This window comes from Triturus cristatus, chromosome 4_2 (assembly GCF_964204655.1).
Source record: "Triturus cristatus chromosome 4_2, aTriCri1.1, whole genome shotgun sequence".
NCBI classification, from domain to species: Eukaryota; Metazoa; Chordata; class Amphibia; order Caudata; family Salamandridae; genus Triturus; species Triturus cristatus.
Window position 1 is genome coordinate 638608843 of NC_140586.1, and position 25336 is coordinate 638634178.

The following is a 25336-nucleotide window of genomic DNA, read 5'->3' on the forward strand; positions in this document are numbered from 1 at the left end:
AAAAAAAGTTGTCTCTCACCCATTTATATCTTTTGCAGCATTCTGTAGCACTTTCATGAACACTCAATGCGTTTCAACAACCACCCCCAACCCCACCCAAAAACAAACCACTGTATTAGAGAGCGTTGCATTTTCTACTGCCATCGCACTCTCTAAGAACGGACCCAAAACCTGGTCATCCTGGGGGCGTCACTGAACAGTAATTTGTGGAAAGCCTAAATTAATATCGACCACAGCATTCTATATTTTTGCACCTTTTGCTGACAAGGGTTCCCTGCCCAGTTAGGCAGGACAATTGAAATTCGTAGCATATAATTTCTCAGCTGCAATAAATGAGCCTGCAAATGTGAACACCGCTTTGTAAGCCCTTCTGGGTTTCTTTTCTACTTACAGTTACCACCTTTTGAACACTGTCCGCTGCGCCCATGGACTTGAACATGCATGATAGGTACTCAAGCAAAGCCCGCGTTGTGCAAACTGCGAGGCGCTGGCTTGCGAAATGTATGTACCGCCACATCTATTCCTACAGTCCCTTGTTTACGTTAACGCACACTCAGAAGGGGTGCCGCTGCAACGCTTACTGCGGCAGAGAAACATCCTGCGGCGCAATCTAGCATTTGTACTCAGTCCTGAGCTAAAGGTAGCAAAGTCCAACTCTGGCAGCAGAAGCGTAAATAACAAGCGGCGTTTGAAAGCATGGCAGCTGCTGTCTCCCGCTGATCCCGCAGTAGCAAGAAGTCCCATTTTTCAGAGGTCACCTCCTGCACTGCAATCTTTTTAAAGGCAGGCTTTGGGAGGCAGGTGGGACCGTCTGTCCCCACAGCCGACACTGGTCATTTCAGTGTCATGGCGTCACACGCAGCAGACTAGAGAGGCAACGAAGAAGTAAACACCAGCCCTGGCTGTTGCATACACCCCTATTTTATTCCTCCAGGTGGCAGTGCAGAGACACCCAAAAGGAAGCATGTATTTTTGGAACTTTAAAGGGGGCTTTTGTAACAAGGATAATCTTGAACAAGCGCCGCCATTGCCTTGTCCTCCCCGTGACCCCGTGCTCCGCTGAGCTCCGTGCCTGCTTCACAGCTGTCGTGAAGCCTTCTCTTATCTGTTTGTTAAATAAACAAGCAGATAAGAAAAGTCTTCACCACAGCCGTGAATCAGGAGAACCAGTCCGGCAAAAAGCGAAAGGGAGGCAACCTAAAACCCTCCTTTCCAATGGGAAGCCAGTGTTTAACATAAACGCTGACACTACCCAATGGAAAGGAGGAGCGGGGCTTGAGTCCCCCTTCTCCAAAGTAACTTGATCACTACAAGCTTCGAGGCGAGGAGCGCATGCGCGCTCCAACGCCAGCCGAGACCTAAAAAGGAATTGCTTTTAAATAGAAAATAATGGATTAGAACATTTAGAAATAAATTAAATGTGATCTGTAAAAATAACTGAAATGAATGCAAAGATAATATTAATTAAAAACTAAAATAATGCAATTCATTTTAAGATAAATGTATAAGAATTAGCAAATGTGTAATTAAATATATATTTATGTACATTTTAAACGTTTTTATATCTAGGTAGGTAAAATAATACATTAAAATACATATTTTTATATAAGGCACCTATATAACTCGGGGAGGGGGGGGGGGGTTAGCCCTAGAAACATATGTATACCTCTATATAAAACACAATTTTATTTTTTATATAGCTATTTAAGCTATACACCAAAGCATCCAGATATGCTCACGGAACCTCGCCAGAATTACCAGTCAACTCAATAACCTGTCCTTCTTAATTGGTCACCACATGGTATGTCTGCAAGGTTCCTGGGAAAGCAAAAGTTAATTTACCCAACTTTATATATGAGACGAAAGCGACAAAGGCAGAGCTAGGTCGACCATCTAGCAGTTAAATCACATTAGTGAACGATAACTTGGATTTTATCTGCAATGAGGCGAGAACAATCTCCAATCATGCTGTAGCCGTAATTAAGGAGTAATCCTTCTAGAGAACTCAGTGTGAACATCTATTTACCACCATCGTTGACCGATCCACAAATTAACTTTGGATGAACTAGAATTCCTTAAAGATCGATACAACAGGTTTTCTTGTATCATAACTGGGGACTTCAACAAAGATTTGGTTGAGTTATTCCCCACTTCTTACATTTGCAGGGATGGGCTGGATGGTGCTCTGAATATTCCTCCACCGGTTTTTCAAACAAGTGACCTAAGACGAACATATAAATCTAAACTTTAGAATTTGGCTTTCGCTATCTTAACGGCTGTTTTCCAAATGATCAATCAACGAAAATGACTTTTTCTACAGCATAAGCAGCCTCCAGCATTGATTTCACCTTACTTCACTTCAAAATTTTGATATCGGCAAATACTATGAGGTTGCGACAAGAAGGGAAAAGGATGACAATCCCCAGTTGATCTCTCTAGAATCATTTTCCTCCTGCTTTATGGTACTTCCATTTTTGGTGAATTAGTCAACAAGAAAATTGTATGGAACTGTAAATTGCCAGATAAACTACTGTCATTGGGCATAAACCCGAGGCTGATAAAAAAAGCTAGGTGAATTAATAAAAATCTAACACTGATGACCAAACTTGGACCAAGACCAGGGGGAAAAAAAAGAAAGAAAAACTGTGTTCATCTGTTGATTCCCAGGAACTCTGTTACCCATTCTCATCTGTGGAATTTCTAATTTGAAAAGGCACTATAAGGAGGTCCATGAGACACTTACTCATCGCCATGCAAAGCTCAGAGGGCATTAAATCCCCCCAAGGATCTTACAACAGCATACAGAAACTCCGTCAAGAGTAGCAAAACTAACAAACTAGACAGAAAATGGGCTGTGCTTCACAAGGCTGTTGTAACAAATAATGCAAAACATTTTGGAATATAATTGGGACTGGAACTCCTTCCTATAGGCCTGCAACTGATCACTACATCCTCTCGAAACCTGGGGGAAATAAACACCTAAAGAACCACTTCTGTAGCCAAATCTCCCCGTCGAGCACCTTCATTTTGTATGTTTGCAATAGCATGGAAATTTCAGAGAAGGTTATAGAATCATTAATAACTCAATGCAGGAATTCTCAAACTCCTGGTCCTAATAATGAAGCATGATCCATAATTGTGGAGCCGTATACTGAAGCCTATTTTTTACCTTTTATGGTCATGTCCCGGTATCTTGGCAAGGGTCCATAATTCAGCCGCTTCACGAAAAAGGACCCAGAAGTGATCTAGCGAACTTTAGCATTATAGCCCTTTTACACGCAAAAGGGAAAATATTTGCAAAATACTTACTGTCTCTTCCATAATACTGGATAATTACTATCAATCTTTGACCATTATTTCAAACAGGCTTCAGACCTGGCTGTGCAACCACAGACAATAACTCTTCCTATAGGCAAGGCGTTACACCATAGATTATCACCACATGCCTGCTTTGTAAATTACTTTGCTGTGTCTGACAAAAATAACCCAAAATCTTCTATGGTCTAAACTCATGGAGCTTGGCGCTGACAACACCCCGTTACATCTGATAATGTCGCTTCACTCCAAAACTTGGCTGCAAGTTAAATTGTTAGGAAAATCAGCCATTTCTCTCACAGTCACTGTAGAAAACGGGTTCAAGCGTGGTTGTGTCCTAGCTCCAATTCTTTTGCTCTTCATATTTCGGACACAGGTTCTTATATCCATAAACCCAACTTTATTGCTCCAAAACTGGAAAATCATCAGATCAGCCATCTAGAATATACTGATGACCTTGTTATTTGTTCACCAACACCAATAGACCTTCTGAGGCAATGTACACTGCACTGAATTAATTTAACCAGATGAATAGGTTGTGTGTTAACGCATAGAAGAAAATGCTTTCCTTTGGAAAGACAACAAAGAAATTCACAAAACAGTATGAAATCTTGGGGTCAGTGAACAAGCTATGAAAAAAAGTGTATACAAGTTATATTCAAAACGTATCAACCTCTCAGATCTGAACCAATGACTAGACCTCACGGCATAAAGCTGTGGGCATATCCCTTTACAGGACGAATTCCCTCACTCACCATAGGTGACATGCTTCATCATATGGGAATCTCCTCCCTGAGGAAAACCTAGTTCCTCAGGGGGCTACAACCTCCTCTCTACGAGGAAGGAGCTCAGGGATGTTTTGTTTCAAAATCCAGATGGAGTTTACTAAATCCCCAAATGATGAGTTATTGGTAAATGTAAGGAAGAACGCAGCGCAAAAAATAAAGCGCAAAAAATAACTAAATGTGCAGGGAGTGCAATTTAAAACTAGTTAGAGAGTGTAAATCGAAAACTTTATTCTAATACAGTCCCTACTAGGATTAAAAATAACAGTGCACCAGCAGTATAGATTTAAACCGCTTTGGTGAGATGGAAAATAGTGGTCGACATGTTTCAGCCTACAGCCCCATCGCGGGCAAAGCTTTCATCAGGACCATTAGTGATGCTGCTGCATAAAAGTGTGTGTGTGATATCAACAAAAAAGGATACTTGAACAGGAACTTGAATCAGTCATCTGTTCTTCTAAAAGACATTACCTACAGAGGAAAAAATAGACAACACCCAACATAATATTTAATTCTGTCATCAAATGTCAACGGTCCAGATACTCAAAGTCCTACTCATAAATGAAAACACAGCTTACCCGCAGTCCGCTGGGTAACCATTTCACCTCAACCTGGCAACAGCTCAGGATGGGGCACCGCTCTGAAAAAACGATGTAAATACCATTATTAGGTCCAAATTCATATAAGTCCCGGGAAAACATTGTTCATATAACGGACCTTATGTGTTTTGTAGAATTAAAAATGGGGAGACTGCAAAAGCAAGAGAGAGAGCACAGATAATAAAATGTGCCTCCATGTATGATCAAAATATATATATATATAAAAGGAAAGAAAAACCCCTAGAGGTGGTAGTGTATGGTGGCCACGTACACCACATGAGGGAAAGATTAATGCTGTCCCACCAACAGCTTAACACAAAACCTAGACCTCAGCGCTTATATGTAGAAAGCGCGCTCTCGAAGAGGCTTTGACTAACATCTGATCTGCTCACCTTGTTACAGGCAACAGAGGAGCCAAAATGCCCCGTTAGAAGCGTCTATGTCAAAAGAATACTACAAAACACATAAGGTCCGTTATATGAACAATGTTTTCCCGGGACTTATATGAATTTGGACCCAATAATGGTATTTACATCGTTTTTTCAGAGCGGTGCCCCATCCTGAGCTGTTGCCAGGTTGAGGTGAAATGGTTACCCAGCGGACTGCGGGTAAGCCGTGTTTTCATTTATGAGTAGGACTTTGAGTATCTGGACCGTTGACATTTGATGACAGAATTAAATATTATGTTGGGTGTTGTCTATTTTTTCCTCTGTAGGTAATGTCTTTTAGAAGAACAGATGACTGATTCAAGTTCCTGTTCAAGTATCCTTTTTTGTTGATATCACACACACACTTTTATGCAGCAGCATCACTAATGGTCCTGATGAAAGCTTTGCCCACGATGGGGCTGTAGGCTGAAGAATGTCGACCACTATTTTCCATCTCACCAAAGCGGTTTAAATCTATACTGCTGGTGCACTGTTATTTTTAATCCTAGTAGGGACTGTATTAGAATAAAGTTTTCGATTTACACTCTCTAACTAGTTTTAAATTGCACTCCCTGCACATTTAGTTATTTTTTGCGCTGCGTTCTTCCTTACATTTACCAGTAACTCATCATTTGTGGATTTATTAAACTCCATCTGGATTTTGAAACAAAACATCCCTGAGCTCCTTCCTCGTAGAGAGGAGGTTGTAGCCCACTGAGGAACTAGGTTTTCCTCAGGGAGGAGATTCCCATATGATGAAGCATGTCACCTATGGTGAGTGAGGGAGTTCGTCCTGTAAAGGGATATGCCCACAGCTTTATGCTGTGAGGTCTAGTCATTGGTTCAGATCTGAGAGGTTGATACGTTTTGAATATAACTTGTATACACTTTTTTTCATAGCTTGTTCACTGACCCCAAGATTTCATACTGTTTTGTGATATATGTCATGGGGAATAAATCTTGTTGTGGTCATTAAAAGTTCCCTTAGATCCCCCGTTTCGAACTGTACTGTTTATTGAACAAAGAAATTCAACCAGAATCTTGACAGTTGAAACGACAGATACTTGCAATTATTTAAGCTTTACTTTGGATATTAAGCGGACCACTTTGCAACAATTAATTCATTAAAATCAAAGTCTTTCATGGTAAACAAACTCCTAAAAAGGTTTGAACAACTATATAATGGCTGTGTTATTGACAATGCTTTAAGCTCCAAACTTGTTCCAGTTTTGCCTTGCACAATAGCATTTAATGTGAAGAACTTAAACAATTTTGAAATTATTTGCTTACAATATGTATGATCTCCATTTAATCTCAAGCTAAACCTTCCAACTATTAAATATGTTCACCTCTCAAAAATTAACTACTTTTGTGAATGTGCTACATCATATGAAAATTCAATGAGAGGCATGATTTATCAAGATCTGGTTCAGAACCCTTCAACCTTTTGTCAAGTTTCAGTTAATGTTGTGGCCGCCTTAAAGATGAGTTTACCACCAGCTGAAAATCTACTGAAAATCTCAAAACCAAACTATAAATGTCATTAGAAAATGTCCACTCAAGTCATTCCAACAGAGGAATCTAATTAACATGTCCTGCTTTAAACATCTTAATCTTTGTAGGAAGTGCGGCTTTAGTCATGGTTGCGCACAGTTTTTGATTACCAATACTGATGTTTTCAACTGGAAGCCTGCTTACCAGGCCCCAGTGCCAATGCTCTTTCTCTAAAACAAAATAAGAGATACAATTGGCATACACTGTGGCACCCCTGTAAGTCCCTAATAAGTGGTACCTCTGGTACCTAGGGCATGAGTACCACAGAGGGTTCCTAAGGGCTGCAGCATTAAGTATGCCACCCTGAGGGATCCCATACAAATTGCATACAGACCACCATTGTAGGCTGCGTGACATGGTGCAAACCATGGTAAAACACGGCATGACACACACTCCTGTTTTATCAATTGTGAATTGTTGTGCACTTAATTTATCACCTTTATGGTTCCGCTAAAACAAAATGCTTGCCTCCCAGGTATGTATGTTGTCTGTCATACATAAACAAAATAGTCAATTACTGCCAAGAATGTAGATTCCTTGGACCCTGAGAGCACTGTTAAAGAATATATCAGTCAATAATCAAACGTATTCATACATTTATCATCATTTTCTGTGTTTACTGTTGAAAATAATCATGTACCCTTCTATAGTATAAAGATCACACCTATATCCTAGAACACTAGTATTGATGGTACGTAGTCATATTAAATTACATTCAAATCATAACAACTGTATTTTTCTTTCCTTCTGTTTGTCAAAAAACAAACTGCCCAGTGCATTTCGGGATGCACTCCCATCTTCAAGGGCTGTTGTATGTAACTGTAATGAAACAAAAAAGTCGGTCCTTTACCTACGAAACAATCATTAAAAAAAATCTTAATCTCTGATAGAAGCACCATTCCTAAATGTGTCTATGATTTAGTTTGAACTATGTGAAAATGTGTAGTGAAAATAAAAAAGAACCGAACAAAAAGAAAACTGATAGACATGGAATCATGACTTTTAAAAAAAAAAACGCAGAGGTTTCATCACACGTGTAACCAAGGCTCCATGTACAAAAATAAATAAAGAGATGAAGAAATTAAATTTAGGTGATTAAGTTTCTATGCAATGTACGAAAACCCAATTCCGTGCACCGTTTCTAAACAATGAAACCAACTTACAGAATCCAAGTATTGTCAACATAATTGCAATCCAAATGGCTGTAAATTAATAGTAACACATCTATGTTTTAACAGTGAGGCAATGCTTGCCACTCCGTATATTCTGAAAAGTAATCAATGATGATCAAAACTACCCACTAAGTGTTGAGCCACCTTATAGTTTGCTCTACCCAGTCTGCGCTTGTTCACATGAAATCTCCCTACCTGATAAAAAGACCAAATGAAGACGATTTAAGCGCACTCCCAGTAAGCCTGAGCGGGAAATATTAAATGCTCTACAGAAAAACCGAATGCTACTAGGTTCAGCAGTACCTTTATTCACGAATCTTGTAAGTGTGGCCACAAAACCTTCTGCGATTTATTTCAAACGCTTACCATCAACTCCTTAAGTTTATACCACGTGATGATTACATCATAAACCATAGAAATCAAAACAGGACCTCGTATGAGGGTCACCATCTTGGAATGTATACCTTCCGGGTAAGTAACAATCAAAAAGAACCCTGTGTCGAGTAAACTAGTGACAAATCAATGCCATCATATTGAAATGTATAGATGCACCGCGATATTACTTAAACTTGCTAATGAATCTCCTCTGAAGTAAAAAACCTATGTTGTGGCGATATGACCATATTAATTATGTCAGTTTGATGCACTTAATTTCATCTGTATTAGAAAAGTGAATACAATGTTCCATCTCTGTGGGCTCAAAATATAATGAACATGTAAAAATTAAAATAGTTTTTCCATATACATGCCGGATGAACAAACGTTGTGCCATTACGTGAGCGTCAATATTCTTAAAGCTATAAAAACTATTTTGGATTGTCATCTTTGCTTGCAAGAAAAAATGCTTGAAATAAAGTACCAAGGAGAACAACAGCTCAACTGTGTGCCATGCCCAAGTCACTACATATGATATATGCAAGTCACCCCTACAGGCATGATGCATTATATCCTATGTGAGGACATATCTGCATGAGCAGATACACCCCAGTGATGTCCAGTCCAAATTGCTAGATACTGCAAGCAAACAGGGAAGTCATCCTAAGGTATGTACTGGGCACTGTTGAAATTAGTTATCCTGCTACATAATGGCTTCACTGATATCTATGGGGTTTGGAGTCAAACACCTTGATTTAATAAATCTTTCTGATTCCAGTTTAAGGTTCATTATAAGACGAGCTTCTGACACCAAGGGGTGAGAGTCCGCACTCTCAGAAGGTCAGGAACAACGCCTGCTCTGGTAGGAGGTGTTATCACCTCCAAGCAGATGGCTAGTGGATCTGCATATCTACCACCTTGGATGTGCAACCCCAGCTTACTCCAGACCTGGAAAATGCCACCCTGTGCCCGGAGGCCCATTTGGCACCAGGACAGGTGTCAAATTAGCTATGCAATAGGCGTGTTGAACATACAGGCTAGTAACAACCCTAAGGTGGGCTACCTGATGTGCTCCACAAAGGAAGGGTTCCATCATGACGTTTTTGGTGGAACTAGGAACTCTGGGAAAGGGTTATGCCCATTCCTCACAGGAAATAGTCATATAGGGGTGTAGTCACCACAATGGTAAGTAGCCCATTGGCTACTACCCTTCGCTTCCCTTAATGCCCCTAAATCTAGCATTTAGGGGAGCCCCTGGCACCAGAAAATCAGTATCGACTGACTCAAGGACGACGCCGAAGAGCCGCAAGAAATGAGGAGCAGCAACTGACGTAGAGCTAACCCTGCCGGCCTGCCTGTTGTCCCAGACAATTGCCCCAAAGATGACTCGTCCTGCAGCTTTTCAGCCTTCAAATGCCTAGGAGAGCTGACTGCACTTCGGAAAACAGCCAGCATCTCCTGTGGAGTAGCAGAGCTACTTCCTTGTATCCAGCAGGCACCAAAATGCAAGTTCCGGTTTGCTGAACTACTGACCCCTTGCCTTAACGACGCAGCAGCCAACCATGAAGAGATTTTGCATTCTCCCAGAGGTCAGTCCCATCCCCCAGTGAGTAAGAAGACTCTAGACCAGGGGTCTTCAATCTGTGGGGCGCGACCCCCAAGGGGGCGTGGAGTCGTGGAAAGGGGGTCGCGCATTCCCATCGCACTTCTGCCTGAATCTGGAATCCAAAATGTTTACTCTTCGTTTTGGATTCCAAACAGTGCATCTCAAGGATACAACGTCATTAACGACTGTCCCCCAATCAGAGAAACTGCAGGATGCACACCAGGAAATGCCGGGAACAGGGGCCAGACATGTGCACTTGCTGAGTGTGGAAGATGCAAGCTGAAGGGGGGTGATCGGCCTGATTTTATACTCTGATTCTGTCTGGATGCCTCTGAACCGTGACAGCACTGTAGTACTTATGCCCCAGAGCATTTTGCTACCCATGTCCCATCTTCATTTTTTGCATGGATGAGCTGTGCCTCGTTTAGACGCTGAACAGCGTTTGGGCACCTCAGGCCAGCAGGAAAGCACTACTCCCGCTGAATCCGTGGGCCGCTCAAAGAGCCGTGAGTGTTTTGCAGCTACACGCGAGTACTTAAAATAACTTAACAACCATACATGTCATATTTACTCAAAGCAAGTTCATCATGATGGTCATCACATAAACTGATGTACTTTCCCCTGCAGGATACACAACTCTGCCTTGATGACATGCTCATAGGGTAAAAGCCCACGCATGCATTAATAAAAACTCCTTTCTTAGGCCGAGCCGTCGCCATGAGGTGAGGAGCCAAACTCCCGGGTTGCCTATAGGCGGCTCAGATAGTAATTAGGGACAAGAGATCGTAGGTTAAATGGACACGCTGAGAAGTGTTAGTGCCCAAGAGTCATGAACAGAGAAAGTGGAGTACTGAGTTCTGCTGGAGAAAGATGGGTGGGGTGGGGTGGCGTGGAGGCAGGGGCCTGCTGGAAGTGGTAACACAAAATAACGTGGGCTTGAGCCTTGCGCTTTTTCTTAAAACAATAATTAAAAGATAATTGGGTTTCTTGGAATGGGTGAATTGTCTGACGTGTTTGTATATCCTTAACTGTCACCATTTATCGTTGTTGCGTTAATGTATGTAAACGCCTTTAACAGATGTTCGACTCATGCAATAAGTATAATAAAGTTTGCGCATACATCTTCACAATGATGTTTTTTGGTGTCTGATGTCCTGTTGCTTTCGACAGCAACCTGAAATAAAGTACCCCCCTGGAAGTAGGCTTGAGGCCAAATTACTTATAGGAGTAACCTTTAATAAAAGGAAGTTTATTAAAATTAAAATGTTTGCGCGGGGCTTACTGACATTGGCTTGATTTATGCGCCATAAATATGGAGTGTTGTTATCTAGGTGGTGAGGCAACCTCGTGTGAGTGCCTGGGATCTAAAAGGTTAGCCAACTTCGCACTGCTAGATTTTTCAGCACCCCCGTGCACAACTTTCTATTAACACTGATACCCTTTGTCACCCATAAGACTGAACAGCACCTAGGGAAGTGGGTAGCCTTTGCTTCCCCCATCTGCTGTAGGCTTACAGGGTATGTATTTTAATAGACAGTAGCCTTTGAATACCTGAACAAGCATTGGCATAGCCAATAGGTCTTGCGCCTTTGGGACCTTACAAGTGTTTAGCTAGAGAGAGAGTGTGAGAGAGACACACGGAGAAAGAGAGAGAGTGTGTGTGTGTGTGAGGAGGAGATAGAGTAAGCGAGAGAGAGAAGGAGTGAAACAGAGAGGGGAACAAATAGTGCAGGATACGAAGAGAGTGACCAGAGGAGGGATGAAAAGAAATAGAGAATGAGTGCCTGGATGATGGCTAGACAGAGAAAGAGATGGCAGAAGACTAGATACAGAGATAAAAATAAAAGAGCAGCAAAGAGACAAGGGGAAATGGTGAGAGGAAGAGTGTAAAGAGATAAACAAATGAGCAGAGAAAGAAGAAGAGAAAGGGTGACAGAGGAAGTGCTAAAGGGAGATAAATTAATATATAGTAAAGGGGAAATGAGTAGAAAATACATGAAAACTAGCACCCATAATTCAGCTACAAGCATCGCAGCCCTTCAGACGCAACACAACCTTCCCATGGGCGCGTCAAAATCCCACTGTGTATCGCAAGTAAACGGATATAGTGTGAGGGGAGCATGATGTGCAGCAGAGAAATAACATACCACCCCCAATCCCACTGGACCCTTCAGCTGAACCGGCCTACGCTGTGTGAAAGGAAATGGAACGAACAGATGGAAGAGAAGCATGAAATAAATGAAAACCTAGAAGAAAGAAAAAACTTAAGCACGAGGAAGAATTAACTCGGAGGAAGAAGAAAACAAAATGTCTCAGAAGCGCGCTATTAATGTGGCTTAAGCGTTATGCAAAAATAACAGTGTGACGTGAAATAGTGTAAAATGCTAAGAGAGGCATGAGAGAATTTCAGGGGGCCTTACCTTTTGCACATCGTCCAGGTATCCCCCAGTCATGTGTGACATTCAGCCAGGCCAGGAACCGGGCGCCCGCTGTTTTCATGAACTTGTAGCTTTATTTTGAACAGCGTTAAAGGGAGCTCACAAATCTGTGCAAGCGCAAGGATGTGGGCTAAAAACCCATGCCTGCCTGATGGTGCCACCTGCCACAGGTTAACTTGGCAGGCATACCAGTAGGAAGGGGGGGGGGGGGGGGTCCCTTGGGTCCACTAGAGACAGTCCGGCGGTGCCAGGGGTGCATCATGTGTGTTCTGTGAGCGGCGCACACTGTGTTCTCTTGGGAGTGGAGAGAGTGCCACGGAGGGAGATGTGAGCGAGTGCGCGGACCAAGTCTGGGTTCGTGAGACATGCTCTGTCATGAACTCTCCTCTCTCCCATCTCCCATGGATAGGGCGTGTCTGCTTCCAAGGATAGTTCGCCCTGTCCCTTACACCCGACGAAAGGTGCCCGGTGTAAAGAGTAGAGTGCTGGTAATGGACACAGATGGGAGAATTGGGGAAGGTCTGTGATAAAGTGTGCTTAGTGTGGGGGTGGAGTACACGGTGGTGGACAGACTGCCTGTGGTAGACAGGGAGAGTGCCCCCACAGGCAGAAGGCGTGTCCGCAGCGGACAGGGTGAACTATCCGGGAAAGCAGACACGCCCTATCCGTGATAGAGAGGAGAGTGTTCATGACAGAGCGTGTGTCCTCAATAGACAGGGAGAGTAAACCGAGCAGGCCCGGAGCTTGTTCGTGACAGTTTATAAACAGAAGGTAAATTGTGGGGGGAACCAGTTGATAGCCATATGGCAACATTGAGATTGTGTCAAGATGTAATTCTTTCCCGATAAGATATTAAGAAACGTGTTAGTTCAGCAAACAAATAACAAAAAAGGTGCAGGAAGGAATATGCTACTTACCAGTATGCATCTGTTCTTGGCATGTAGAGCTGCAGATTCCTTTTGGAAAGTCACGAGGTCGGTGACTCCTTCTTTGGATCGTATTGCGCATGGGCTTCGGCTCCATCCTCAGATTGTTTTTCGCCAGCAGGGAAAGATGGAGCATAGTAATCACAGTGAAGAAACCCATGTGTGTTGTATCTAAATAAGATAGACGGGAACTGATACAGGTAGCAGGGGAGGCGGGTGGGCGTGTGTAGATCTGCAGCTCTACATGCCAAGAACAGATGCATACTGGTAAGTAGCATATTCCGTTCGAGGCATATGAGCTGCAGATTACACACTTTTGCATAGACTATATAGCAGTTCCCAACCTTAGCGGCGACCACCGGTATCTGTTGCAGTGGTTTGAAATAGTGTTTTTAGTACAGCCTGGCCCACACTAGCTTGTTGCTTGGTTTGCACATCTACACAATAGTGTTTAGTGAAAGTGTGCGGTGTTGACCATGTAGCTGCTTTGCAGATATCATCTAGTGGGATGTTTCCTAGAAATGCCATGGAAGCCCCTATCTTCCGTGTAGAATGGGCTTTAGGGGGAACCGAAAGCGTTCGTTTTGCTTTGTGATAGCAAATCTGGATGCATTTAACAATCCACCTAGCTATCCCTGATTTTGAGATGGGGTTGCCCTTGTGTGGTGGAGAGAAAGAAACAAACAGTTGTTTGGTCTTGCGGAAAGGTTGTGTTCTCTGGATATAGTAAAGTAAGGCTCGTTTGACATCTAGCGTGTGCAGAGCCCTTTCTGCAACGGTCTGAGGTTGCGAGAAAAAAACTGGTAATTCTACAGATTGGTTTAGGTGAAAAGGGGAAATGACCTTAGGTAGGAATTTTGGGTTGGTGCGGAGAACAACGTTGTTCTGGTGCATTTGAAGAAAAGGTTCTTGTATGGTAAGTGCTTGTATCTGACTGACCCTTCTAAGGGAAGTGATGGCTACAAGGAAAGCTGTTTTCCATGTGAGGAATTGCAGTTCGCATTTATGCAAAGGTTCGAAGGGAGGCCCCATCAGCCTTGTGAGAACGATATTTAAGTTCCACACAGGTGAGGGTGGTACTCTGGGGGGAATTATTCTTTTGAGGCCTTCCATGAAGGCTTTAATGGCAGGTACTCTGAAAAGCGATAGGTGCTGCCTGTTTTGTAGGTAAGCTGCAATTGCTGCGAGGTGTAGCCGAATGGATGTGTAGGCTAGATTACACCTTTGTAGGTGGAGTAAGTAGCATATGATGTGTTGTATAGACACGTCTAGAGGATTGATTGTGTTGTTATGGAAATAAACAGCAAATCTTTTCCACTTGGCAGCGTAGCAGGCTCTAGTGGTAGGGCGTCTAGCTTCTCTGATGACGTTCATACAGTCAGGGGGAAGGTTTAGGTACCCGAATTCTAGGATTTCAGGAGCAAAGTCGCAAGGTTGAGCTGAGCTGGGTCCGGGTGCCTGATCTCTCCATGGTTCTGGGTTAGGAGGCATGGTGAGAGGTGTAGCTTTTGGTGCGGTACTACTGAGTTCCAGCAGCGTGGTGTACCACGGTTATCTGGCCCACGTTGGAGCTACTAGGATCAGTGTGAGGGAGTGCTGTTGTAGCTTTCGCACCACTAATGGAATGAGTGGGAGAGGCGGAAAAGCGTACGCAAATTTGCCTCACCAGTTCATCCATATCGCATTTCCTTTGGACAATGGGTGTGGGTATCTGGTGGCGAAGCTTGGGCATTTTGTGTTTTCGTGGGTGGCGAAGAGGTCTATCTGTGGATGCCCCCACATTTGAAAGAACGGATGAAGAACCTGTGGGTGAAGTTCCCACTCGTGGATCTGCTGAGCAGATCTGCCACGGTGTTTTGGACTCCTGGGTCATGTTGAGCTAGGAGAAAGATTTTGTGGGGAATTGCCCATCTCCATATGCTCTGTGCTAATTGAGAGAGCTGTGGAGAGTGTGTGCCGCCTTGTTTTTGAATATAATACATGGGCGTCATGTTGTCTGTGCGAATGAGGACTGCCTTGCCTGAAATCTGTGTTTAAAAAGATTTCAGGGCTAGAAAGATTGCCAGTAACTCCAGATGGTTGATATGGAGTAACTTTTGTTGCGGCGTCCATGTGCCCTGCACTGTGAGGAGCAATAGATGAGCTCCCCAGCCGGAGAGCGATGCGTCCGTTGTTAGTATTATCTGGGGAACCGGGTCCAGGAACGGTCAACCTTTGGAAAGGTTTGTGGTGTTCCACCACTGCAGAGAGCGATGGGTGCTATCGTCTACCAACACCAGATCTGTCAGTTGCCCCTGGGCCTGGTTCCATTGGTGTGCTAAGCACTCTTGGAGTGGACGCATCTGGAGTCTTGCGTGGTCTTGCGTGGGGCACTATAAAAATGCAAGAGGCCATCATCCCTATCAATTGCATAAATACTCGTGCTGGAAGGGAGTGTTGAGGTATGAATTTTTGTCGCAAAGCCTGAATGCTTGCAATCCTGGCCGGATTGGGGTAGGCTATTGCTTTTGAGGTGTCTATGGTGGCACCGAGGTATTGTTTTATGTGGGATGGTGTTAGCTGGGACTTTTGGTGGTTCACCGTGAAGCCTAGTTGGTAAAGTAGATGGATTGTGGTGGCGGTGTGGTGTACACATTGGTTTATTGAAGTGGCTTTTATCAGCCAATCGTCCAAGTATGGGAAGACGTGAATGTGCTGTCTTCTGAGGTGTGCCGCCACCACCGCTAGGCATTTGGTGAATACCCTAGGTGCTGTTGTGACTCCGAACGGGAGCACTTTGAATTGGTAGAGTTGTCCGTCCACTACAAATCTGAGGTACTTTCTGTGAGCATGGTGTACTGGAATGTGGAAGTATGCGTCTTTCAAGTCCAGTGTGGTGAGAAAGCGGAAGGACCTGCTGAAGCGTTACCATGTGAAAATGGTCTGAGTGTATGTATGTGTTTAGGGGCCGGAGATCTAGAATAGGTCATAGAGTCTCGTCCCTTTTTGGTATTAGGAAATATAGGGAGTAGACCCCCAAATTTTGCTGATTGACAGGAACGTGTTCTATTGCCTGTTTTTGTAGGAGGGAGATTACCTCTTGCCTTAGCAATGTTGAATGTTCTTGTGACATTGGGCGTTGCCTGGGTGGAATGTTTGGGGGGTAGATGTTAATTCCAGGCAGCATTCCTGACTGAATTATTTGGGTCACCCATTTGTCTGAGGTGATGGTCTCCCAGACATGAAGGAAATTTGTGAGTCTGCCCCCGACTGGAGTGGAATGGTCTGGTGGGAGCAGGGGGAAGTCATTGGGTAGTAGGTGTGGCAGAACGGGCGTTGTTTGTTTTGCCTCTGCCCTTGTTGTTGTTACCCCTGTAGCCGCCTCTTTTGTAACCTTTTGTAAAGGTGGTCTGAGTAGGGGACTTGTAAGAGGTGGACGCTGTGTCTGAGGAGTAGCTTCTGGATGCACTCCGAAAGGATGAGCGGCGAAAGGAGCGTGTGGGCGGGTGAGACTGTAAGGCCCCCATGGATTTTGCGGTATCCGTGTCCTTTTTCATCTTTTCTAAGGCCTCATCCACCTTTGGCCCGAATAGATGTTCCTGGTCAAAGGGATGGTTAAGGATGGAGGCTTGTACTTCTGGTTTAAACCCAGATACCTTTAACCAAGCATGACGACGGAGAAGGACGCTGGTGTTAATGGCCCTGGAGGCTGTGTCTGCTGCATCTAGGGCACAACGTATAGAGGTGTTTGTGATTGTTTTACCCTCTTGAATCAACTCGTTGGCTTTACTTTTATATTTTTCAGGGAAATGTTGCATTATGCTCTCTAATTCGTCATAATGAGCCCTGTCATATCTGGCCAGCAGTGCCTGAGTGTTTGCTATACGACATATGTTGGCGGCCTGGGATGCTGTGCGTTTGCCTGAAGCATCTAGCAGTTTTGATTCCTTGTCAGGTGGTGGTGCATCACCTGACGATTGTGAGTTTGCCCTTTTACGTGCCGTAGAGACCACTAAGCAATCTAGTGGCGCTGGTCCCCTGATGTAAGAGGGATCTGAGGGAGCAGGTTTGTACTTCTTTTCGATACGTGTGTTAAGGACCCTGGCTCTGAGTCTTTAAAAACTTCAGCCGCATGCTTTACCACCCCTTTGAGCATGGGCAGTATGGATGTGGATCTCTGTGTAGTATCGAATGTGTCTAGGAGGAAATCTTCCTCCACAGGGTCATTATGCATGTCCACCCCATGATAATGTGCTGCTCTTTGCAGAAGATGGTTAAACTCTAATGAATCTTCTGGTGGAGATGGTCTAGAAGGGTAAATATCGTCTTGTGGGACGTTGGGGATATCTGGTATGTGGTAATCGTCCCATGGATCTGGAGATCCTGTAGGGGTGGGGTCTTGTGGCACATCCCCTGTATCATAATATGGGTCCCCGTGATCATCATCGTCTGGAGACGGAGTAGGAGAACGATGAGGTGGGGGTGGAAAGTGTGGTGGAGGTGGGGAAGGTATTCTGAACGGAGAGGTAGCAGAGTCCTTCCTCTTTGGAGGTGGAGGCGGAGCAGGCTTCTCCAAATGTCTCTTCTTAGTGGAGAGTGTCAAATGTCCAGTTTTTGGATCCTTGGTAATTTTTTGCAAGGGATCCGGTGTAAATAGCTCTGGTGAGGTAATTTGGTGCGTTGGCGCCGAAGGCGTCGGGCCGATGATTTTTTAGGTTTTTCCGTGCTGGTATGATGTTTAGAACCCGGCTTGGGACCCTCCGGTCTCTTGGTCGGCGCTGAGATGGGCTTCGGCTTGGAAGTGTCGGTGCCGGTGGCCTTGTGTCGTTTGATCGGCACCGAAGATGGCGTCGGTGCCGAAGGGCTGGGTTTCGACCCTGAGGGCTTCAGTACGGAGCTCGGTGTCGAGGTGGAGGCCGTCTTCTTTTTCGGTGCCGAAGTGAGTTTCTTGGCACCGCTGGCAGGCTGGTTCGAGCCCGAGCCGCCGGAAGGCTTACTTGGCTTCTTCACCGGGCCCGAAAGAGGGTGTGTGAAGCAGTGTCTCTGGTCTTGCTTAGGCCCGGAGGCGAAGGCGTGACCGAAGCCTTTTTGGGTGTTGGCGCGGGTGTGGGAGGGGGTAGATTGGTACACACGACCCTCTGCGCCGGGGTGATGTCCTCCACATCTGACTCGTCGGCCTCAGAAGCGCTGACGAGGTCCTCTTCGGTACGATGATGTTCCGGATCGTCGATGTCGTCCCCGAAGATGTCGACTGGAATGGACGTCGAGGAGTGTGCCATGTTCCTTCTGGCTCTTCGGTCCCGAATAGTCTTTTTGGATCGGAAAGACTTACAGGCCGGACAGTCTCGAGCCTCGTGTTCTGGGGAGAGGCAAAGGTTGCATACCTCATGAAGATCGGTGTGGGGAAATTTGGACCCACATCGAGGGCACTTTTTAAATGGAGTTCTTTCCATGAGCCGGGACCGGAGCCTGGGTAGGCCCGAAGGCTGCCGTCGACGACTGGAACCGAAGGTTTGTGTCGATGAGAAGGCGCGTTGATTGAAGAGATCGTGATCGAAACAATACAGCGATTGGGGTGAGGATTGCGCGTCGAACTGGAAGCTGTTCGGAACCGGAGCGCAAAGTATCACATCCGAGCCCGATGGTGGAAAAAAACAATCTGAGGATGGAGCCAAAGCCCATGCGCACTACGATCCAGAGGAGGAGTCACCGACCTCGTGACTTCCAAAGACTTTCCAAAAAGAAAAACAAACTGCAAACATCCGGGCCCAACACCAGATGGCGATCTATGCAAAAGTGTGTAATCTGCAGCTCATTTGCCTCAAACAGGTTTTTTTCTAATTATATGATTGTCATGACCACATCTCTACAGGACAGGTATACCATGTGCTTTAAAACAGAAAAAAAGCAACACAAACATCTGATGATTCAAAATTTGAATCTGCCAGAAGTTTAAATTGGGCTCTGCAGCACATAACAGCGTACACACATAACATACCAGTTTTGTACTTGTTGTTTGAGTGACTATCAGATATGCTTTGTAACATTTAACCAAATGGCAAATAATGCAATTAAAAGATTTTACATAAATACATTTCTATTTACCCTAGCAAGATCTTCGATTTCTGAGGTGAAATTGATTTCTCCTTCAATCAACTCTTCCTCTTCTAATGTTCGCTCGTCATCAAAGTCATGGACCAGCATGTCAGCTGATGGGTCAAACTCATTATCATCAGATTCCGTTGAACCCCCTAGAATCGCATAAATACTAAATTAAATTTCACTGGTATTAGAGAATGAACAAGTTCACCACAATTAATTCAAAAACCTAAATTAAGTGCATGAAAGGGTGACATAAGGAAATAGAGTTACAGTGCATGAAAAGGCAGCATAAGCACCGGTGCTGTAAGGTGCTAAAATCATAGCTATAATTGCAAAAAAACAATGGTTAAGAAGCATGCGCTCTATCATCAATGAGGTTAATGGTCTAGCAGGTCGTACATTGGCTCTTCGACTGAACGGAGGTGCTCCCCCCCCCCCCGCACCTTGAGACCCTTACAGGGGAGTAGCGGGTCTACAATTTCCTGATTGACTGATCTCCAGTGAAGAAAAGAGCTTTAAGAAATGTGGGCATTTAAAAGATCAACCCTGGATTCTGTGGTGACCCACAGATACTTGTGTTGGGGGAAATGGGATACAGGTAAAAACTGCCCTCATATAAAAAGTCCTTTAATAATGTCATGAATCATGATTTCACTGCATTCAAGAAGTGAATTAGAATCATGACTGTTTTCCCTTTAAGCACTGTGACAGGAAGGAAGTTTGGATATCTATTTTGACTGTTTAGTGTTCGGTTCCAAGACAAAGAAAAATACAAGATTGCATTGCAGAAAAAAACTAAGGAGGGATGAAGCACCAGTGTCAATGGGAAAAGCTCAAATAAGCTTCAGTTATTTCTGCTTTGTAAATAACTTTGGAAACATGATTTCTATAGTGTCCCGACCACAGTGGTTGAGGTAGTTTGCTACTGGAGTTCTGGGGTTCCTTCTACTGTAGCTCTGCAAACTGGACCAAGAACAACCTTTTCTGCACTTGACTATCAGGGTAGTGAGGGCGAGTAGTGAAAAGCTTCTCAGAAAAGTAGTGAGGAGGTAAAGAGCCCTAACTCAACAGTCAACAAACAGAAAACAATGTGGAGTCTAATGGTTATATACTGCATGTAGATGCATAGGTAAGGAACATATTACTTCACTTATATCCCCCCTGTTATGATGTGCAACTCATGTCCTAGTACAACTCACAACAGGAAAGCATATAGGGGCAGGAAAACCTCCTTCATGACACAGGGTAGTCCTAACTTCACTCTCCAAGGCAGTCCACTTTATCTGGGTATTCCCAATGCTGGCAAAAAGTGGTTCTTCTTTTTTTGCACAGCCTCTTTTCCTGTATACTTAGATGCCCTCCTACCCTCTCTTATCTGCCAGGCTTCTAAATGCTAGGCACTCATCAAACAAATTCAGATTTCGGCTGTGTTCCCTCTTCACTGGCAGACTGGTTATCTGGCACACACCAATGGTCACATAGCGGTCATTCGAGTACTCTGTGGATTACTCCCTTTCTTAATCAGAAAGAACTTGAAACTGAAACAAATTAGGTTTTTTAGGATCCCACTTTCATATTTTTCAGACAGACTGTAAATCCATTGTGGGAAGGTTTCAGAAACTGTTTTGGTTGATGTAACCAATGGGATTTTACAGGCTACTCTCCAGACACAGCCCTTGTGCAAAGGATCATATTGCCACCTCCACCCTCTCACAGGCTCCCACTTCCACACCAACCCCCGTTTTGGAATGATTTTAGTGAAACTTGGGTTAGGAGTTCAGAGTTGGATTTTTTATGCCAATATTTTGGGTTTGAGTGTGTTCACTTGGGTCCAGGGGTGTGGAATTAATAAAATATCTACTTGCCCAGGTTGCTTCATTAATCTACTTGTCTTGTAACAAAATCCACTTGTCATTTTTGTGCCATGTAATGCGGCAACAAATTATGGCAGCAATCTCGTTATATAAGAGCTCTGCAATAGCCTCTCTGACTATGCCAGGGCTCCTTCCATAGTAGGGTTTGAATACTAGCTGCGTCCTCCACCAGATTTTTGTGCACATTTATGGTTTCTCTTCACAGGTATTTCCTGAGACTGTGTCCGGAATTGGCAAGTATGGCCAGGACTTGATATCCTATTTCCACTGAGAATGGAGCAGGGAAGGGGGCAGTAAGGGAAATAAGAATAGGGATCTTGACGAAGGCCAAAACATGTTGATGGACACAATATTTAGGGGTACAGGGTACTAACTGTTCAGGCATACCCGACGGATATGTTTTTAACCTTTTCAAGAGAGGCCCAGAATATAATAAGGTGGCCACTCTCAGATAGTTTTACGGTTTTTGTGTTGGAGGATCCCACTTTTGTAGGGCTGTTTTTGCATTTAGAAAAACAAAATTTTTTGCTCCACTCTGAGCATTGTGCTGCACCAGAGTGTTGTAGCACGCCCTATGATGAAACATGACACTTGTGTGTGAGGGCAGTTAAAACCATTGAGGGTTTCCTAAAGAGAATAGAGGTTGATTTTATTTTCCCCCTACTTTTCTTGCGTGTTTATATCCTTGTTCTAAGTCGCCATCTTTTTTCCCTCACTTCAACAGGGTGGTGTGTAAATTTACAATATAAGTTACAAACAAAGTTACAGGCAAGAAAAAAGAGGAAAAAAAAATGGGTAAAAATGTATAAACACGAATTTAGGGACACGACATAGGGCAAAACCCCTTTTATCCTCATTTTTGGGCAAAACCCCTTTTATCCTCATTTTTGGGAGGGTAACACATGGGTGTAATTAGGTAGAGGAGGAGGAGGAGGAGGCTATCTGGATAACAACTTTTCCAGGTAAATGGGGGTTGGGTTCTCCAAGGGGGGGGGGGGGGGGGGGGGAGGGGGGAGGTAGGGGAGCACAGGGGAATTAAAAATAAAAATACCTCCTTCGCCACATTTTGTTTAGGTTGCTTTGACCAGATAATTTTAGTTAGACTAGGATTGACCGGTGGTCTAAAGTCAAGGAGGGCATGGAGGGCGGAGTACTCTCAAATGAATAATTTGCAGATATTGTCCTGTAATGTGAATGGCGTGAGGGGGGGATTTGTGGGGGGGGGGGGTTGCGTAGAAGGAAAATGTTACAATATCTGAGCGATTCCCCCGCCCAAGTCTTGGTTATCCAGGAGACTCATCTTCTTGAGGCAGAAACGAAAAATAAATTAAAATCACAGAAATGGGTGGATTCTTTTGCATGTACCAACCAGCTGGTAAGTATTTGGGGGGGGGGGGGGGGGCTTGGGGGGGGGGGGTTCTTTTTTAAAAAGTCAGCTAAAGCACCGATTTTACAATGCAAAGGTGACCCACGGGAAGATGGTTTATACTGAAGGCCACTCTTAGAGAGGTCTTCTTTACATTAGTTGGTTATTATGGTCCGAATCATGATGGTCCCTCTAACCTCCAAACTATTTTTTCGCATTTAATGGACTTCCCTGAGCCGGTGATATGGGCAGGAGTGTAGGAAAGTGGCTCTGTATATACTGTTCCCAAATAGGTACAGTGTGTACAGAGTCCCCAGAGGTTTGGCAGAGGCTAAAGTTAAATATAACCTTACTCTCTAAAGTGGTAGCTTGGTCGAGCAGTAAGGCAGTATCAGAGGACAGTGTAAAGCATTTGTTGTACACACTCAGTCAGCAAATGGTCTCACACACTCAAGAACTGAACACTAGGCCAATGGTTTGTATATAAAAATACATGGTTGTTTTTATTTTAGAACCAAAAATAGGTATCAAAATATACTTTCTCAGAATGAGATGCTTTAGTTAAATACTTTGCAAGAGGCAATTGACTTGAAATGCAATAGTTACAGTTTGTTGCAATGGGCAACACAATTACAACCGCAATAATACATTGAGCTCAATGGGAATTTTAAGTTCTATGGAATTGATTACTTTCAGGATTACTTTTCTAACTCCAGGACTGGATCCTAGATTCAGTCCTGGGACAGTTCCTCGACACAGGTGAGTAAATACGATTTAGTTACTGTTGTGATTTTTAAGCAATATTTTGCGATTTCAAAAGTTGACAGTTAGAAACTTTTTCTGATCAAATTACCAATGTTATCCTATGGAAGGAAATTTACTTAGCAGGTAAGTGGGGTTATAGTAACTTTTTCTAGGTCAGTTTTGGATCCTGGACACAGCACTAGTGTACCACCTATAAGCAGTTGAGAAACTGTGTTTAAGTTATACAGGCGATTTTTAAGGAATATTTATAAGTTTGCAAAATCGACACTTTTAGAAGAAATTTCACAGAAAAACAGTCAATGGTTTCCTATGGGAGAAAATTGAGTTAGTGGTAAGTACGGTTGTAAGTACTTTTCAGGGTCAGTGCTGGGCACAAAGATCCAGCACTGGGATCTCCCCTAATAGCGGGTATTTCAGTTTTCTTTACTCAGTTGATTTTAGGTGAATATTTTAAAGTTTAGAACCTCCGCACTTACAAGAAATTTTAGGAGAAACCAGTCTGTTACCCTATGGAAGAAAAGTGAGTTATCGGCTTTTGGCTAAGTACTCGACTGGCAGAGTTAAGGTTCTGGGTCTCCCAGGGTCAGGTAAGTACAGTTATTACACCCTCAGTGGCACAGGATGCAGAGTGAGTTAGGCCCAATGTTATCCTATGGGAGGCAGGGGGCCATTGGTTAGTGGCTGCTGACTAGCAGGCCACGCGGGTGTGGGAGCTGGACTCCTGGTCACTTGCTCAGGGCAAATGGGGAAGTAGGTTAGAGGAGAAGTTGCACTGCCAGGGCCACTCGGGCGGCTGGGTGCAGGGTGCTTTTGAGCCGTCGGGCGCTCAATGGATTGCAATGGAGAAGCTCAAGAACGAACAAAGGCTGCAAGCTCGGGGACGAAGATTCTTCAGGTGCGACCACCACTTCGAGAGCTAAGTTGGGTAGTTGGAGGATAGGTAGGTACCCAGGAATTGGGCACAGGGGGCTGGAGGGCGCTGGGTGCAGGGGTGCCTTTTGGTGTCGGGAAATCTTACCCTCGGTTGATCGCGGTTGGGGGGGTCCCTGGTTCTGAGGCTGCAGGCGTTGTCAGGAGCGTCGAGGTGGGTCCTTGGGTGCCGGATTCGGGATCACAGTCGCCGGGGGGACGTCCTCAGGGTCTTTGTCCACTCCAGCAGAGGCCAGGCTTGGCGGGTGCAGAGTGTGCAGGGTTTGCGGTTCCGGGCTGATGCCAGTGGTTAGATACTAGCTTTGAGCAGAGCCACTGCTCGTGGGAGTCCCAGGTGCTCAGAGTCACAAGGTAGCCAGAGTCACAAGGTAGCCAGAGTCACAAGGTAGCCAGAGTCACAAGGTAGCCAGAGTCACAAGGTAGCCAGAGTCACAAGGTAGCCAGGTCCTGTGGGGTTTGTGAGGTTGCTGGCCACAAGAGGTGCCGGGATTTGGCAGGAGCAGGTTCGAGGGTCGACAGGCCGGTAGGGCTGGGGCCAAAGCAGTTGGTGTCTTCCTCTTCTTAGCAGCTGCACAGCAGGTCTTATTTCTTCTTGTTCTTCTTTGCTGTTTTGGAATCTGGAATCTAAGGAAGGATGGTTCAGGGTGCCCCTAAATACTACATTTAGGGCGTTACAGGTAGGTAAAGGGCAGGGACCACTGGGTCCCTGCCCTGGAGTGGGTACGCCCCCTATCCTGCCACTCTCCTGTGGGAGGGGGGCAGAGGCCTAGTTCCGATTGTGCAGGGCTCCCCATCTTCAAGATGGCGAGAGCACGGAGACGTGCTTCACCTCGCCTCCCCCACCTGAGGGGTGGGGTTGGCAGAGGCCGGCACCCCCCCCCCCGTCCTTCCTCTGGGTTTCCGGCCAGTCTTGCCGCCAGAGTGGGGGTTGAGAACCGGTAGGGGCCAGTTGCTGGGTACAACAAGTGGCCTGGAGAAGCTCACAAAGGCGGTATGCCTTTGAAGCTTCCCCTTGCTCATCCTGGGGGAGGAGACCTAGCTCCTCGCCCAGGATGTGCATTGCTGCAGGCCCAGGAGAGCGGATGGCTCTCTACCCAGGGGTCCAGCAACATGTCTGCTGTG

At 44.7% G+C, this 25336-nt stretch overlaps 1 protein-coding gene across 12 annotated transcripts in view; it reads right to left on the reverse strand.

The window, feature by feature from the left end:
- MIER1 (MIER1 transcriptional regulator) overlaps positions 1 to 25336 on the reverse strand; it is a 472995-nt gene that overhangs the window by 279505 nt on the left and 168154 nt on the right. For all 12 annotated transcript variants that reach the window (XM_085602332.1, XM_085602330.1, XM_085602336.1 and 9 more), the window contains one exon: positions 19283 to 19428. In XM_085602332.1, the coding sequence (XP_085458458.1) occupies positions 19283 to 19428 (146 nt within the window). The remainder of the gene's footprint in view (positions 1 to 19282; positions 19429 to 25336) is intronic.